Source organism: Microcaecilia unicolor, chromosome 2, assembly GCF_901765095.1.
Source record: "Microcaecilia unicolor chromosome 2, aMicUni1.1, whole genome shotgun sequence".
NCBI lineage: Eukaryota > Metazoa > Chordata > Amphibia > Gymnophiona > Siphonopidae > Microcaecilia > Microcaecilia unicolor.
In genome coordinates this window covers 571,800,468-571,818,922 of record NC_044032.1, presented here as the reverse complement: position 1 = coordinate 571,818,922, position 18,455 = coordinate 571,800,468, and the positions used below count along the sequence as shown (strand labels likewise).

The window sequence follows — 18,455 nt, the reverse complement described above, 5'->3', positions numbered from 1 at the left end:
AAAGTCCAATTCCACCAAATATAGATGTTGAGTTGAGTATTATCTTTCCAGTGGGAAATGGTCAGTTTCATAGCTATGGTGATTTAAGAAGTGGAATAATAATTTGTCTTCCATCAGAGAGTGGAAAGGGAATGGATAGAGATTTCCATTTTACATATTTAGGTAATAGCAACGATTTAAACTGAAAGATGTCCTGTAATTTGGTCCGTACATCTTGCCAAAAAATTTAAGTATTAGGACAATCATAAAGTGCATTAGAGTTCTTTTCTGTGATTTACATGACCAGCCTAAGTCTGATTTTGATGGAGCTTTACACTTACGAGGAGTCCATGGAGCTCTATGATACATAAAAAAACATAGATTGAGTAATAGCTGCTGTTAAAGATGCTAAGAAGAAAGTGAAGTGTGAAAGGTGGGAAAAGGAAGGCTTGGAGGACAGTGACTTCCAAGAGGTTTCTACTAGTCCATGTTTAAATGACCAGACATTTCAAAATGTAAAAGGAGAGAGGAACTCTATATCCCTTATTGCCAGACATAACCTGCTGTCTTTCTCACTACCCTACTAATCTACACTCTTCCTTCTCCTCCCAACCGTTACACCACCGTACTCATGCAGTCTAGATTTACTTTACTATACAGGGTTATGGTCATCCTTTGTATTAACCTGCCTATTTGGATCTAGTGAAGAGTGTAGCTCTGGAAAGCCAGCTGGAAATGGCAGTGACCCTCTGGGTGGGGAAGTCAATAGTTCTGTCCTCCCAGAGAGAGAAGGGGGGGGGGGGCAAGAGAGGGTTGCACTGGTGGTGGAGGGGTGTGTCACACTGCTACGCTTCTGGTTTGCATGAGCTCAGGGCGGGTTGGGTTGGTGGGAAGTCAGCCAGTGCTACCATCTTGCTTGCCCTACTTTGAAGCAGATCTTGCAGAACTGTTAAAAGTTGTACAGCAGATTGGTATGTTACTTCGACAGGGGCGTAGCCAGACATTGGTGGGAGGGGGTTCTAGAGCCCTAGGTGAGGGGCACATTTTAGCCCCCCTGGTGCTGCCGACCCCCTCCCCCGCCATTTTTTTACCCCGGCACTGCCACCACCTTTGACCCCCCCCCCCGGCGCCAACCCTTTTGACCCCCCTTCCCGCCGCCGTCGGGTACCTTTGCTGGCAGGGGTCCCCAAACCCCGCAAGCCGAAGTTCTCTTCTCAGGTGCAGCCGCATTGCTGATCTGCAAGGCTTCTGTTTCTGTGAGTCTGATGCAGAACGTCAGACTCACAGAAACAGAAGCCTTGCAGATCAGCAACGCGGCCGCACCAGAGAAGAGAACTTCGGCTGGCGGGGGTTGGGGACCCCCACCAGCAAAGGTACCCAATGGTGGCAGCGGTGGAGTGATGGCGGTGGGAGGGGGGGGGGTTGAAGGGGTTGGTGGCGGCGGGGGGCCAGGGCCAAATCTATGGGGGCCCATGCCCCCGTGGCCCCACGTAGCTACGCCCCTGCTTTAAGATTTCCACCTATATAAGCAAGAAAAAAAAATCAACACCTTCAGCCTTTGCTTAGCTTCTGACTTCTGGATACCGTGACCCTTATTTAGTCAGTCCCAAATCATGTAGAGGAAAATTTCATCAGTACATCAAGCAAAAACATGTGTATCATCTTTAGATTGATCAAGTGTTCATATTCTGGTGTGCTGTATTAGATAAGCTGTGAATAGGAACAGGCTTGACAAAAGCCAACAATACACTGTAGCTGTTTCTGTAAACATACACCAACACCTGGCATCTGTCATATGCCTAGTTCTGTAATACAAATAAACCTCTGTCTATAGGCTTTGCCTAATTAATTGTACATCAAATAGGAATCTTTTTCTTTGAAAAGGTGTTAATACATTGCATTGCGGGGTAAAATATCTGGACTACTGTGTTTTGAATTCTCACCTTTTGTGTGGGAGTTCATTGTTTTGTCATTTAATATTTGAACATGCAGCGTTTTGACGTTTGTCAGCATATATATTAAAATAGTATCCATGGCCCTCTGTGTTATCCAGGAAAACCAAACATGCATTCTTCATGTTTCTACCATTTCATATATAAAAGCAGGGTTTATCTAGAGAAATTTGCGGTTCTGATTGATTAAAAAATAGCACGCCTAATTCACGTGTGTCTGTTATAGTGATTCAGTAAAGAGTTCAGGTGCACTGTCATGCAGTAACACGTGATAACACATTAATAGTGAATCAGGCCCTGTGGAAATAATGTGAGCTGTGGTAAATAGTGGGCATTAGAATACTTTAGGGAATCGGCCTCTGTTAACATTTTTGTCAAACAGTGTACCTATACCAGAGCAGAGGCCTTAGGGCCCTGTTTACTAAGCCTTGCTATAGGCGCACTAGCGTTAACATGTGCTAAAAATTAGCACACGCTAACGCTAGAGATGTGGAGGCACATTTTCGATATGACATCTAAGTCCGACTTTGAACGTTTTGCAAAAACGTCTAAAATCTGAATAGTAAAGATGGTCATTTTCAAAAAAGAAAAACGTCTACCAGGTAGGTCAGAGTTCAAATCCCACTGTTGCTCCATGTGACCTTGAACAAATTACTTAACGCTTCATCACTCAGGACAAACTTAGCATCCAATATTCAAAAAAAGCTGAGTTCTTAAAATTGTACTTTTTTTTTTTAAAGCCAAAAGCTAAAAGTTATACTCTAAAATTTAGGTCTGTCTTTCATTTTCCTAGATTTGAGCCTAATTCAGGTGCCTGATGACGAAAATCAGTGTTAAGCTCCTAATTTTTTGTCCCCTATTGCCACCCACTTTTTATGCTTCTAAATGTATGAGCTTAGTGAAGTTTTTTTTTAGTATAAAATTACGTACTCGTCCCCAGTAAATTTTCCGAGATGCCAATGTAGAAGCCTGAGGCCCTCATTTTCAAAAGAGAAAAAATTTCAAAAGCAGAACAAAGCTGCAGGTGGATGGTTTTTCTCACAAAAACACATCTAAGTCACGTTTTTTTGAAATTCAGAATTGGGACGTTTTACTGTGCTGGTCATATAAATTGCAAGGGAGCATGTTGGAGGTGTATTTTGGGCGGGACTTGGGTGGGCTTAAAATCTGGATGTTTTTTCAGTGATAAGAAAATGGGTCCGGGGTGGGGGGGGGGAGTATGTTTTTATCTAGACCTGTTTGTCATGACTAAGTCATAAAAAGGTGCCCCAACCGACTACTGGAGGGATTAAGACATAACCCCTCCCCCTCCAAAGAATGTGGTAAAGGTGGTTAGCTTAGCGGAGTTTAAAAAAGGTTTGGACGGCTTCCTAAAGGAAAAGTCCATAGACCATTATTAAATGGACTTAGGGAAAATCCACTATTTCTGGGATAAGCAGTATAAAATGTTTTGTACTTTTTTGGGATCTTGCCAGGTATTTGTGACCTGGATTGGCCACTGTTGTAAACAGGATGCTGGGCTTGATGGACCTTTGGTCTTTCCCAGTATGGCAATACTTATATACTTATGTTTTTGAAAATACTGTTTTGAACAAGGTTTTGTGATTTGGACGCAGTGGCGTTCCGAGGGGTGCTGACACCCGGGGCGGATCGCCGATGCGCCCCGCCCCCCCCCCCGTACAGTGCGACCCCTCCGATGAAGGGACACCCCCCACCCCGGTGAAAGAACCCCCCCCCCGGGTGCAAGCCGCTGGGGGGGTGCCGCGCGCCGGTCAGCGTCGTTGGTTTCCATGCTCCCTCTGCCCTGGAACAAGTTATTTCCTGTTCCGGGGCAGAGGGAGCATGGAAACCAACGACGCTGACCGGCGCGTGGCACCCCCTCAGCGGCGTGCACCCGTGGCGGACCGCCCCCCCCCCTTGGTATGCCACTGTTTGGACGTTTTGTTTTTTTTGGTCCATTTTCAAACAAACACTACTACTACTACTACTATTTAGCATTTCTATAGCGCTACAAGGCATACGCAGCGCTGTACAAACATAGAAGAAAGACAGTCCATGCTCAAAGAGCTTACAATCTAATAGACAAAAAATAAATAAAGTAAGCAAATCAAATCAATTAATGTGAACGGGAAGGAAGAGAGGAGGGTAGGTGGAGGCGAGTGGTTACAAGTGGTTACGAGTCAAAAGCAATGTTAAAGAGGTGGGTTTTCAGTCTAGATTTAAAGGTGGCCAAGGATGGGGCAAGACGTAGGGGCTCAGGAAGTTTATTCCAGGCGTAGGGTGCAGCGAGACAGAAGGCGCGAAGTCTGGAGTTGGCAGTAGTGGAGAAGGGAACAGATAAGAAGGATTTATCCATGGAGCGGAGTGCACGGGAAGGGGTGTAGGGAAGGACGAGTGTGGAGAGATACTGGGGAGCAGCAGAGTGAGTACATTTATAGGTTAGTAGAAGAAGTTTGAACAGGATGCGAAAACGGATAGGGAGCCAGTGAAGGGTCTTGAGGAGAGGGGTAGTATGAGTAAAGCGACCCTGGCGGAAGATGAGACGGGCAGCAGAGTTTTGAACTGACTGGAGAGGGGAGAGGTGACTAAGTGGGAGGCCAGCAAGAAGCAGATTGCAGTAGTCTAAACGAGAGGTGACAAGGGTGTGGATGAGGGTTTTGGTAGAGTGCTCGGAAAGAAAGGGGCGGATTTTACGGATGTTGTAAAGAAAGAAACGACAGGTCTTGGCGGTCTGCTGGATATGAGCAGAGAAGGAGAGAGAAGAGTCAAAGATGACCCCAAGGTTTCGAGCTGAGGAGACAGGGAGAATGAGAGAGCCATCAACAGAAATAGAAAACGGGGGGAGCGGGGAGGTGGGTTTGGGGGGGGAAAATGAGAAGCTCGGTTTTGGTCATATTTAATTTCAGGTGGCGTTGAGACATCCAGGCAGCAATGTCAGACAAGCACGCTGAAACTTTGGTTTGGATGCAAGGTGAGATATCAGGGGTAGAAAGGTAGATTTGGGAGTCATCAGCATAGAGGTGGTAGGAAAAGCCATGGGATGAGATTAATGAACCAAGGGAAGAAGTGTAGATAGAAAAGAGGAGGGGACCAAGAACAGAACCCTGAGGTACGCCGACAGGCAGAGGGATAGAAGTAGAAGAGGATCCACCAGAGTGAACACTAAAGGTGCGGAGGGAGAGGTAGGAAGAGAACCAGGAAAGGACAGAGTCCTGGAATCCAAGTGAGGACAGGGTATCGAGAAGTATGCTGTGATCGACAGTGTCAAAAGCAGCGGAAAGATCAAGAAGAATGAGGATGGAATATTGACCTCTGGATTTAGCCAGTAATAGGTCATTGGAGACTTTAGTAAGCGCAGTTTCGGTTGAGTGGAGAGGGCGAAAACCAGATTGTAATGGGTCAAGAATAGCATGTGAGGAGAGAAAATCAAGGCAGCGGCGGTGAACAGCACGCTCAAGTAATTTGGAGAGAAAAGGAAGGAGGGAGATGGGTCGGTAATTAGAGGGACAAGTAGGGTCAAGTGAAGGCTTCTTAAGTAGAGGTGTGACCACAGCATGTTTAAAGGCAGCAGGGACAGTCGCAGTGGAAAGTGAGAGGTTGAGAATGTGACAGATAAAAGGAATAAGAGTAGGAGAGATGGCATTAAGAAGGTGGGTGGGGGGAAGATCACGTGGTGTGATGCAGGAGTGAAGTCACGTTGGAACTGAGCTCCTGCGATTCCCCCATCATCTTACGATATTAACAGCCTCAAAGGGGAAAAACAAACTTTAATTTCGCCAGCCTTACACTTGGAGACCGGGTGGTTGTTGTTTGGTAACTTTGTGAAGAAGAATGGCGGCGAAAACGCTTAAAAAAGACAAAGAGAAAGGCAAGATCGCAGAATCCAAGATGGCGCCCGGACAGCATTCGCCGAATTCGAGCGTTTGCTCAGTATGGACAGCAGAAATTACCGCGGAGGTGACAGCGGCGGTAGAGGCGGCCCTCGATAAAAAACTGCAAGCGTTGTTTGACCGCGCAGAATCTGCCCACGAACGGCTTGACGGGTTCCACCTCGATTTGGACCACATGCAACAGCGGATAAGTGACCTGGAAGACCGAGCAGTGACATCCGAACAACCTGTGGAGGTACTACAGAAGAAAATAGTGGAGCTAGAAAACAAACTAGACGATTTAGAGAACAGGTCTCGTCGTAATAATTTACGACTAATTGGGCTCCCGGAACACATAAAGGACTCAGAGTTGGGCAGCTTTCTAGAAACCTGGCTTCAGAGCACATTAAAAATGAATAACCTGCCGGGCCCGCTGCGCATCGAGAGAGCACATCGGCTGGGGCCGAAGCGCCAAGGCGCGGCGAGGCCGCGGGCGGTGATAATGAAGATTCTCCACTATGGCCACAAACAGGCGATTTTGCAGGCGGTAAGGGCAGGAGGAGAGCTTCGCTGTGAAGGCCAACGGATACTTTGCTTTCAAGATTACTCAGCACGTGTAGCAGCGGCGCGAAAGGAATTTGCGCCCGTGTGTGCGGCTTTACATGAGAGAAAAATCAGGTTTGCGCTGATATATCCTGCTAAACTGAAGGTGCAGTACGAGGGAGGAGATAAACTCTTTGCAGAGGTGGCTGCAGCTAAAGAATTCCTCAAGAGTATTGTACAGGAATCTGCAACCTGATGGTGGAACAATGGTGTTTTAAAGAAGAAAGTCTTTGACGGAGCATGTGAGTTGAAAGAGACTTTGAGACATGGACTAGAAGACTGTTAAGTATGAATAGAGACTATATCTCCATACCTAATCTTTGGTCTCAAGGGAATAAATGGACAGAGGGGTATAAGGTAAACATAAGGTAAACACCCGGTCTCAATAAATGGAGACAGGCATAAATAATACATGTTGGGGTTTTCCCCAGGGAGCAGATGGTAACTTAAAAAAGAGGGGGAAAGGACACTATACGTGATGAGTTCCCTGTTGGAACTCAAGGGTTTACAGATTGGAGGGGGGGGAGGGAATTCATGGGGGGGAGGGGAGGGGAGGGGGGGGGGAATAGGGGAAGGGGTGGGGAGCAGGTCTGTGTGAGTATGGCATGTAAATGGGGTAGGAGAAGTCAATTAGGAAGTGAGGAGAGTATACAAGGCAGCAGAGGGAGGTGTAGGCTGGGACACCTTTCTCTTTATAACAGGTTTAATAACATACGTGAGCCAAATAGGATAGGCTATGGTTAAGCTAATATCTTGGAATGTGGGGGGTATTTCCTCCCCAATCAAAAGAAGTAAGATTCTACAGACTTTAAATAGACAAAAGGCACATATAGCAATGTTACAGGAGACACACCTAACAGCAATAGAACACAAGAAGTTGTGTAAATGGTGGGTGGGAGACTACGTGGAAAGCCCGTCACCAAATAGAAAGGCGGGAGTCATTATCCTATTCCGCAAAGGGCTTCATATTACAAAAAAACGAGTAATTGTGGACCCGCTAGGAAGATATGTTTTCTTAGAAGCTCATGTAAATAACCACCCTTTCTTACTAATTAATATATATGCACCAAACCAATATGACAGGGGGTTCTATCAGACCCTGGTGAGACATGTGCACTCTTTTGATCAGATGCCTATACTTATGGGGGGAGATTTTAACTCAGTCTATGATCCATTGCTGGATAGTACTGGGGCCTCTAGAGTAGGGCCAGTGAACTTGACAAAGGGAGTCCCATGGCTGTGCTCGATGTTAGATCTAGTTGATGCATGGCGCCTGTACCATCCGGGAGAGAGGGACTATACCCATTTATCTAGGGCACATGATACACTATCCAGAATTGACTATATCCTGGTTTCGGCAAATAGGATTCCTTGGTTACAACAGGCTGAGATAGGGCCAACACAGGTCTCAGACCACGCTTTTGTGTGGATCACAATTGGGTGTGAGGGGGATAGAACTCAGAAGCCTAGGTGGCGATTTCCCACAGAACTGTTCTACGACCCACAGTTTGCCTCCTATATACAATCCCAGTGGAAAGAATATTCAGAGTTTAATGAGAATAGTTATCACTTAGACCCGATACTATTTTGGGAAGCGGCCAAGGCCGTGCTGAGAGGAGCCATAATTTCATATCATTCCTATAAGAAAAGATCTAGAGAGGCAGAGATAGTCAGGATGGGGAAGGTAGTGGGACAGGCACGCCAGAGATTTGGTGCTAACCCAACGCCCTTAAATAAATCAAGACTATTAGAAGCCCAGTCATCTTTGAACCAGTTAATACATGCCAAAGCCAAAAAATCAAATTTTTATTATCGTTATCAGTTATATAAACACGCAAATAAGCAAGGGAAATTGATGACACGACTGTTACAGCAAATGGGTGGTTCCAGATATGTGTCACAAATCAGAGATGCACAGGGGAGTACTCAGCATACTCTGGAGGGAGTGAATGAAGTATTCCGGCAGTTTTATGAAGCTTTATATTCCCCTCCTGAAGATCAGGGGCTTCAAGCCGAGTGTTACTTAGCAGGACAATCACTGCCCCAGATCACAGAGATACAACAAAGTAGCCTTAATAGATTAATAACAGAGGACGAGGTGAGTTGGGGTATACGTGCCAGCCCGTTGCATAAGTCTCCAGGAGTGGATGGGCTCTCCTCTGAGTTTTATAAACTCCTTAGCTCGGATATTGTACCCTGCCTGACAGAGGTTTTCAATAAATGTATAGAGCTGGGGGGTCTACCAGAGTCTTTAAGGAAGGCACAAATCATAGTCCTGTTAAAACCAGGCCGTGACCCACTCTTAGCCAGTTCTTATAGACCTATCTCTTTGCTTCCTTTTGAAACAAAATTACTGGCAAAGATTCTGGCAAACAGACTGGCACGGATCCTGCCGGAGATAGTGGAGGAGTCTCAGGTGGGCTTTGTACGAGAAAGATCAGTAGCTCGAAATATGAGACAGATTCTGGGAGCGTTGGAAAGCCTACATGAATCATCAACCCCGGCCTTAATAATTAGTTTTGATGCCGAAAAGGCATTTGATCGGGTTAACTGGGACTTCATGTTTGCCTCCCTGAAGGCATTTGGGATGGAAGGGTTTTTCCTACATGCCATAGAAACGCTGTACCAGGGGCCTGTTGCGGAGGTATGGGTAAACGGGCAGGCATCTGCGACGTTCGGGATTGCCAGGGGTACCCGACAGGGATGTCCCCTCTCGCCCCTTCTTTTTGTGTTGGTGCTTGACCCTCTTATAAGAGAAATCCAGAATATGAGGGAGGTGAGAGGGGTACAGATACAGCAAACTTCCTTTAAGATCTCGGCCTTCGCAGATGACCTTTTGACTATAATACAGGACCCCCAGGTGTCCTTACCGTCACTATTGGACATTTTTGCTGAATTTGGGGATTACTCTGGTTTTCGGCTCAATCTAGACAAATCTGAGGTTATGACACTTCACATGAGGGAGGAGCAGTGGGAAAGTCTATGTTGTCCACTTAAGAGAGTGGGGGAGGCGTTTAAATACCTAGGGATCCAACTCACCAAGGACCCCAAGCTGCTATATAGTGCTAATGTAGAATACTTGCTAGAAGACACCAAGAGGACACTGGGAAGATGGGCAGGGCTACCGATATCGTTAATAGGCCGCATCTCCTTGTTTAATATGGTGCTTTTCCCTAAATGGCTTTACTTTTTACAGACAATCCCATTATATCTCAAGCACCAGGAAGTGAGATCTTTACAAAAACTGCTTTCCAAATTTTTGTGGGCTGGGAAACGACCCCAGATACGATTTTCACAACTGGTGAGGCCTTGGAGGAACGGGGGGATGGGAATGCCGGACATTAAACGCTATAATGTAGCATGTTTACTGCGCCACCTAGGGGACTGGTATCTGCAGAGGGAGGATTATACCCCATTGGGGATAGAAATAGCAAGGTGTAGCCCCTTAAACCTGATGTATGTCTTACATGGGACATTGAAGGACCTACCCACAAGGTTGAGGACTAGTGTATTAGTGTGGCCCTTAAAGGCCATATGGAAGGACTTGGCTAGGCTGTGGTCCTTTGATCCTAGATGTAGTAGATTACTACCCCTTCTAGGGAATGAGGCGTTCCGCCCAGGGGCTGAAAATCCTATAGTGAGATCCTGGGGGGAAGGAGATAAAGTACTTCTACATTATTGGTTGGAGCCTAGTGGTAATCTTAAAACAATGGCCGAATTAAACCTAGACGAAGCGGATTGGGGGGTATGTTTTGCATACGAACAGCTTAGACATTATATAGCTTCACTTCCCCGAGATGCACTTGGTGTTGATCTGACCACTAAGATGGGGGAATTATTTGAGATGATATCAGAGGATCCTATTTCGATATCCATATTACATAAAAGGCTGCTATTGGCAAGACCACAGGGAGACCTCACACGAGTGGCAGCAAAATGGTCAGCAGACACACAAAGAGGGATCACCCCGGGAGATTTGTTAAAGGGTTGGAGGGGAGTTCTGAAATGGACGCAAAACGCAAACCTCCGAGAATGCCAGGTCAGAGTGATATACAGGGCATATACCTCTCAGTCTCGACTGAATCAGATGGGATACATAGAATCTGCCCAATGTAGACGCTGTGGGGCACCGGACAATAATTTCTACCATGCCTTTTGGAAGTGCTCAGCTATAACAGCCTTCTGGACCAGGATAGTTAGATATTTAGAAAGAATAGGAGGGAAAACGGTCAATCAGCAGCCTACGAGTATTCTTTTGGGTTGCCATGCTCCAGTGGAGGGGGGTATGAGATACCAGAATATAATGGCCCATAAGGCTTTTTTGGTGGGTATGAAGTGCATACTTGTTAACTGGACACAAGAACTGAACCCCTCCTTTTGGCAATGGAGGAATCGCCTACATGATTTACCTACGATGGAGCTCCAGGACTCTCTGCTTAACCCTCGGACACAAAGCAATTTTTTCCTTACCTGGGAAGGATATATTAACACTTTGTCCCATAGGGCGAGGAGTCATATTATTAATAAACTTGGTGCATTGTCCAAACTTCCCTCGGCAACTAATGGAAATTAATTGGGATTATAGTCCTCTTTCTACCACCATTTAGGAATTGGAAAGACAGTAGAGCAGACCACGGTGGGGGGGGGGGGGGGGGGGGGGGGGGGGGGGGGCTTAGGAGGGGGGGGTAATAAAGGGGGGGAACCTATTTGGAGTTATATTAGCCCTTCCCCAGCAGGATATGGACGTCTTCCGGAGAGGGGTAGGAGGGCCATCAGACCACAGGCCCCCTGGCTCTCTTACGGAGAGGAGTAAATTAACACATTATGGTTTGATCTTAATTCAAGGCTTTGTGAATGTACAGCTGATACCTGAAGGTGGTTATATCTTTGGGGGGCAAGCATTTGAACATATGGTGTCAATTGGTTGAATGGAAAGATGGGGGGGAAGGGTTGTTGGGAAATTGTGGTTAATAGATCTTGTTGATTACATGTTAGTTAACAGTACAAGGGGGGGGGGATAAAGTTAAAAGATTAATGGAGACGAGCAATATCGTACAATTTCAGTACTTGGTGTGTGTTGCTTGATTGTAAAGATATTTATATTCTGTAAACACCATTTTTGAGCTTCATTAATAAAAACTGTTGAAACCTAAGAAGGTGGGTGGGAATGGGATCAGAGGAACAGGTGGTACATTTTGAGGAAGAAAGGAGAAGTGTAGTTTCCTCAATAGTAACTTCAGGAAAGGAGGAAAGGGAATGAGGGGTAGGAGAGAGAGGGGAACAGACTAGTGGAGGGAGAGCTAGTGAGGTAGAGAAAGCAAGGTTTATCTTTTGAACCTTGTTGTGAAAGAATTCAGCAAGGGTCTGAGGAGATAATGAAGGGGGAGTTGGTGGAGGGGGCACCTTGAGGAGAGAGTTCAATGTGGTGAAGAGAAGTCGAGGATTAGAGCCAAGAGAGTTGGTCAGTTGGATATAATAATCCTGTTTGGCACGTAAAAGAGCAGATTGGAAGGAGGTCAGAATGAACTTAAAGTGTAAGAAATCAGCAAGGGCCCGAGATTTCCGCCAGAGGCGTTCGGCGGAGCGGGTACAGGAACGTAGGTAGCGGATATTAGAAGTCAGCCAAGGTTGGGGTTTTGTACGCCTTACAGGGCGGGTCATCAAAGGTGCAAGAGTGTCTAAGGCAGAATGCACAAAGTCAAGCCATTGGGATGTAGAAGGAGCCAGCATTTTAGTAGGCTGGTCCCCCAGGCATCCCAGGAAAGCAATAGGGCACCCTAGGGGGCACTGCAGTGGACTTCATAAAATGCACCCAGGTACACATCTCACCATTGCTCCCTTACATTGTCTGCTGAATCCCCCAAAACTCATACTTCTTAAAGTGACCTAGAGGTTTTTCTTATTTTACGCAGTCAAAAGCCTTGCTGTAATCGATGAAACTCATGTAGATATCCTTTTAGATTTCTTTTATGTTTTCATAAACCCATCTCACATCCATTATGATGTTTCTTGTTCCTTGTCCTTTCCAAAAAACTGCTTGAACTTCGGGTAGTTCTTTTTCCAGGTATAGTCTTTAGCCTCCATTCAATGATCTTGAGTAGAATCCTGCTGGCATGTTGAATCAGAGCGATTGTGCGATAATTTCCACAGTCAGATTTGCTTTTGTCAGTATTGGTATGCGCATAGATCTTTTCCAGTCACTCAGGCAGAGCTGAGTTAATTATTGTAACTGCATCTCATTGCTGTAATTCTTCAGTGGGAAATTATATCAATTCCCAATGTTTTATTTTTTGATAAAGCTTACAATGCTGCTTCACCTTTTTTTGATCACCAGTGGTTCCTGATTGTAAGGTACAGGTTGAAATTATTATTATTATTTGTTACATTTGTATCCCACATTTTCCCACCTTTTGCAGGCTCAATGTGGCTTACATATAACTGTTAACGGCATTAACCAATTATGGTCTGAACAAATACATGGTATGAATGAATACAAAGTGATATTGTGGTAGAATGAGGTACGTGTATGGTAGGTACAGTTGTACAGAAATGGCTGTTGATCCACTTGATCTTTATGGCATAATGACAGTGTATTCTTTACACCTTTTCTTGATCTTCTTAGCATCATTCAACACATCCTTCAGCGTTCTATTTTTGAGGCTGGAATTTTCTCTTTAACTCTTGTAGCTTTAGGAAAGCCAATTTTGTTCTTCCTCTTATATTTTCTGATTCTGTTTCCTTACGTGCACTGAACTTTTCTCAGCTTGCATCATGTTGGAAATTCTGGCAAAGTTTCACAACTGCCTTTCTTTATCTTAATGTTTCTGAGCAGTTTTGAGTTTCTTCAGTCGTCCATTGTGACCATCTTTGCTTTTTCACCTTTTTTCAGGGACTTTTCACTTGCTTACAGTTTAACTTTCTTGATGTCTTCCGTAACTCTCTTCTGATACTCTGTCATCAGTATCCAATGTGGTGAATCCATTTCATAGATGGTCTTTAAATTCTGATGGCTTGTTTTGAAGTTCATCATGACAGACGCTTGCTCTTTTTCAGCTGGTTGAAGTTCATGTGTACAGTCGCTACTGATGTCGCTGGAAGAAGGTGTTTGAAATGAACAGATTGTTGGTTTTGTAGAATTCTATCAAATGGTCTCCAGTTTCATTCCTGTTGCTGACCCCATATTTGCCTTGGGCCGGCCCTGGTGGCAGCTGTTTTTTGGCCTGCACCTGGGTCTCTTTTGGCAACATCTGTTTCTCCTGTGCCAGTGCTTCTTTCATGCACAGCAGCAGCAGCAGTTCCTTTTTTTGCCTGAAGTCTACTACTACTACTTAGCATTTCTATAGCGCTGCCAGGGTTACGCAGCGCTGTACAAGTTTAAACATGGGGAAGGACAGTCCCTGCTCAAGAGAGCTTACAATCTAAAGGTAAAAACTATGTAGTCAGTGTAGGTATCAGGAATGGGAAGGTGGTTAGGCACCAAAAGCAAGGGAGAAGAGATGGGCCTTGAGTAAGGACTTGAAAATGGGCAGGGAGGGCGCATGGCGTATGGGCTCGGGAAGTCTGTTCCAGGCATAAGGTGATGCAAGGACGAAGGGGCAGAGTCTGGAGTTAGCAGTGGTGGAGAAGGGTACAGAAAGGAGTGATTTGTCCTGAGAGCGGAGGTTACGGGTGGGAACATATGGGGAGAGGAGGGTAGAGAGGTAATGGGGGGCTGCAGATTGAGTGCACTTGAAGGTCAATAGGAGAAGCTTGAACTGTAGCGGATCGGGAGCCAGTGAAGCGACTTGAGGAGAGGGGTGATATGAGAGTATCGGTTCACGCGGTAGATAAGACGTGCGGCGGAATTTTGGACAGATTGAAGGGGGGATAGGTGGTTAAGTGGGAGGCCAGCGAGGAGAAGGTTGCAATAGTCAAGACGAGAGGTAACGAGCGAGTGGACGAGGGTTCGGGTGGTCTGTTCAGAGAGGAATGGGTGAATTTTGCTAATATTATAGAGTCTCCTACAGTGGCTCCTTTTAGGCCTATCAGCAGCAGCTTCTCCTAGGCCTGGGTTTTCTAGAGTAGCACTGGTGGTATTTCTTTCTGATACAGGCAGGCCACAACTTCTCTTGGGTCTGGTATGACATGAGGTGCCAATTTTTAAGCCCACCATTGGAATTTTTGCTCTTGTGAAATAGTCTTAATTTTTGTGGAGTTTCATGTACACTGTGTTAATTCTGTCTGAGATTGTGAAAGCAGGCCATGTTGATTATTAAGAGACTTTTCCAAAGGTCAGCAATTTCAACATATTTCTAATTTTTATGCATACTTTTCCTTCAAAAGAGACCAAGGTCAGGTTAATAATTAATCAGCTTTGTTTAACAAAATGCCTTACCTTTTGTTCTGAAGAATAAAAGGTAGGGCAAAAATTATATTCGGGAGGTTTTCTCTTCCAAGGCAGTCCAAAAAATTATTTTGCACTCTGGAGGAAACTGTAGTGAGTTCGAGATGTCCAGATGTTTGAGGTGAAGAGGGATTTTTTGGGAAGAGTAATTGCTGGATTATATCCCAGAGGTATTTGTCCTCTCAGCAGGTACCTTGACTTTTATTCCCCAAAACAGTGGTGTTGCTACATGGGTGACTTCGGGAATGTTCACAGGATAATGTCAGAAGAAATTGGAAAGGTTAAAAATCCAATGAAAATCTGATTTGAATTATATGAACACTTTAATATTTTGTTCCGTAAAGAACTTGATTGCTGACATTCATGACAGCTGAGATTTATCAGTCTCTGGACTTTGCTTATGTTGTCGGTACTGTGCAGCTTATGTTAGATTGGCTAATACTGAAATGGCAAAGGACGTTGCTTGGAGACACCAGTACAGAAATGCAATCTCGCTTTATAAAAAAAAAAGTATCTTCTCATTGGTGTGTGATTAGATAGTGAAATCCTCTACCTTGGTAAGATTACATATGCAATATATTTTGATATCTGTAAGAAAAACCTTTAGGGATGTAGTTATTACTGAGGGTTACCATTAAATCGTTTTATTTTACCACTAACTCATGTTATTTTAGCACAGGTCCAATTTTATGTAGTGAGACTTAGGGCTTTGTTTACTAAGCCGCGCTGTACACACGTGCTAAAAATTAGCGTGTTCACTAACATAGTAGATGAAGGCAGAAAAAGACCTGCACAGACCGTATAAGTCTGCCCAGCACTATCCTCGCCTCCCAACCACCAGCCCTGCCTCCCAACCACCGGCTCTGGCACAGACCGTACAAGTCTGTCCAGCACTATCCCCACCTCCCAACCACCAGTCCCGCTTCCCACCACCGGCTCTGGCACAGACCGTATAAGTCTGCCCAGCACTATCCCCGCCTCCCAACCACCAGCCCCGCCTCCCGATCTTGACTAAGCTCCTGAGGATCCATTCCTTCAGCACAGGATTCCTTTATGCTTATCCCACGCATGTTTGAATTCCGTTACCGTTTTCATTTCCACCACCTCCCGCGGGAGGGCATTCCAAGCATCCACTACTCTCTCCGTGAAAAAAATACTTCCTGACATTTTTCTTGAGTCTGCCCCCCTTCAATCTCATTTCATGTCCTCTCGTTCTACCATCTTCCCATCTCCGGAAAAGGTTCGTTTGCGGATTAATACCTTTCAAGTATTTGAATGTCTGTATCATATCACCCCTGTTTCTCCTTTCCTCCAGAGTATACATGTTTAGTTCAGCAAGTCTCACTAACACTAGAGACACCCAAAAAAATATATGGGTATCTGTAGCATTAGTGTGCACTGATTTTTAGCGCACGCTAAAAATGTTAGCGTGCCTTAGTAAACAGAGCCCCTAGTTACTAACTGGAGTTAACGGTAAAATAGCATGTCTTAATGTTCATGTTGATCACTTTCTCCCTTCACTCAGGATGGGGTGTTTTAGTAAATACCAAGGTTGCTGGTTCCTGCAGCACTGCAGGGGTGTATTCTGAGTTCATGGAATTCTAAAGCACTAATATAAAGATTTTTGTTGCTATTCTGGAGCAAATTTGCATATATATCTACGGACCATTTTAGACTCTCTTATCCTTTCCCTATTTTCCTTCTTTCCCTGTTTCTTCTATTCTATCTAATTTAATTGTAACCGTATCACCACTGATCTGGTGATAGCCAATCAATACATTGTAAGCCACTTTGAGCCTGCAAAACTGTGGGAAAAACGTGGGGTATACATGTGCAAAAAAAAAAAATATATATATATACTAGTATAAAAGGCCCGTTTCGGTAGGCAATGAAACGGGCGCTAGCAAGGTAATCCCCCCTCCCTCCAGACCCCCCTCCATCCCTCCCTTCCTTCCTTTCCTTCCATCTGAGTTCCAGACCCCCCTGCCTCCCTCCCTTCTGAGTTCCAGACCCTCCCTCCCTCCCAGTTCAAGGCCCCCTCATGCCCCTCCCACCGAGTTCCAGACTCCCCCCTCCGATTTCAACACCCCCCCTCTGCATTACTGACCCCTGGACCCCCGTGCCGCGACCCTCTTGACCCCCCTTCCCGCAGAAAACCCTCCTCCGCCGCTGTCGCGTACCTGTGCTGAAGACAGCCAAAGTTCTCTTCTCGTCTGCGCCGGCGATGCTTGTTGATGTCAGATGCACGCACAGAAACTTGAACAGATGATCATTCATCAAGCAACGCCCCGGCGCAGCCGAGAAGAGAAGTTTGGTTGTCGTCAGCACAGGAACGCGACGGCGGCAGGGGAGGGTTTTCGGCGGAAAGGGGGGGTCGAGAGGGTCACGGCAGGGGGGTCCAGGGGTCAGTTACGCGGAGGGGGGATGTTGAAATCGGAGGGAGGGAGGAGTCTTGAACTCGGTGGGAGGGGCATGAGGGGGCCTTGAACGGGATGGGAGGGAGGGAGTGACGTGTGTGGGGGGGGCGGGGGTGTTGATGTTCTTCGGGTGTGGGGGGTGGGTGCTTTGGTGATACGCTGGGGGGGGGGGGTTCTGTGTTGCCCCGCTCCCTGTTGCTTGCTCAGAAGTGGCAGGGAGCGGCGCACTGACAGCTGATTCCCAGGCAGAGGGAGGGGGAGTCTTGAACTCGATACTAACGTCAGTGTGTTCTAAGTTGCCTCGGTCCCAGGCAGGTTAGAATGTTGGAGGTGAGTATTATTATATAGGATAACTTGACAGTATTAACATGCAAGTAAGACTTTAAAAAAAATCAGTAGTTGATATATCATTTTACAAATAAAATATTTTTCTGTTCTTTGTTGTGTATCCTGTTATTTATTTTTTAAAGCATTTCTTTCCTTATTTTTCTCTTTTCTATATTTATTTCCTTTCCTTTATATTTTTCTTGTCATTCTACTTTTACCCTGTCCTCTCTTTAAAGCCATCTTCTTACCTGTCTCCCTTCCTCTGAAGTGTGTCTTTTTATTCATCTCATTTTTCAGGTTCCTTTCTTCCAGTTTGTGCTCCCTTTTTATCCATTGTCTTCAACCCCCCCCCCCCCCCCAGTCCTTTATCGGTCTCTTCCCTTTTTCATTTATTGTTCCCATTCATTTACTTCCCTATCCATGCTCTAATTCTCCTTCCTTGTCATTTCTTTTTCATGAAGATCTGTCTATGGAAAGTGCCAGTACCTGTAAAGAAACTGTAAACTGCTTAGGTCTAGGAGGCATATAAATAACTGAAAATTTTGTTAAAGAATAGCAATCGCTCTCAACAATAAAGAACACTGGGGCCCTTTTACTGAGCTGCATTAGGCGGTAATGTGACCTAAGAAAGCTAAAGATGGAGTACTGTGGGACTTGCTCAGGTGTCCTGTGATAATTCCGAAATGTGCACTCTGCATGCTAAAGAATATTTCTAATTTTATTTTGAGGGGGTGTGGCATGAGCGGAGGGTAGGAGTTCAGCTCTAATCAGTTAGCACATCAGCATTACCATCTGCTAACTGGCTAGTGCTGGGATACCGCCTGAGCCCTTACTGCTTACAAAATGGGTGGCGGTAAGTGTGCGTACGTGTAGTAGCGCTATGGAAATGATAAGTAGTAGTAGTAGTAGTAGTGCTCACACAGGG

General features: G+C 45.5%; 1 protein-coding gene across 4 annotated transcripts in view; it reads left to right on the top strand.

The window, feature by feature from the left end:
- The window catches only part of FAM149A (family with sequence similarity 149 member A), a 172,796-nt gene that overhangs the window by 76,028 nt on the left and 78,313 nt on the right, over positions 1-18,455 (top strand). For 2 of the 4 annotated variants that reach the window (XM_030191482.1, XM_030191480.1), the window contains exon 1: positions 14,894-14,975. The exons of the other annotated variants lie outside the window; for them this stretch is intronic. In XM_030191482.1, coding sequence (XP_030047342.1) covers positions 14,899-14,975 — 77 coding nt within the window. In that variant the 5' untranslated portion in view covers positions 14,894-14,898. Of the gene's footprint in view, positions 1-14,893; positions 14,976-18,455 lie in introns of those variants that run through there. 4 annotated transcript variants of the gene reach the window in all.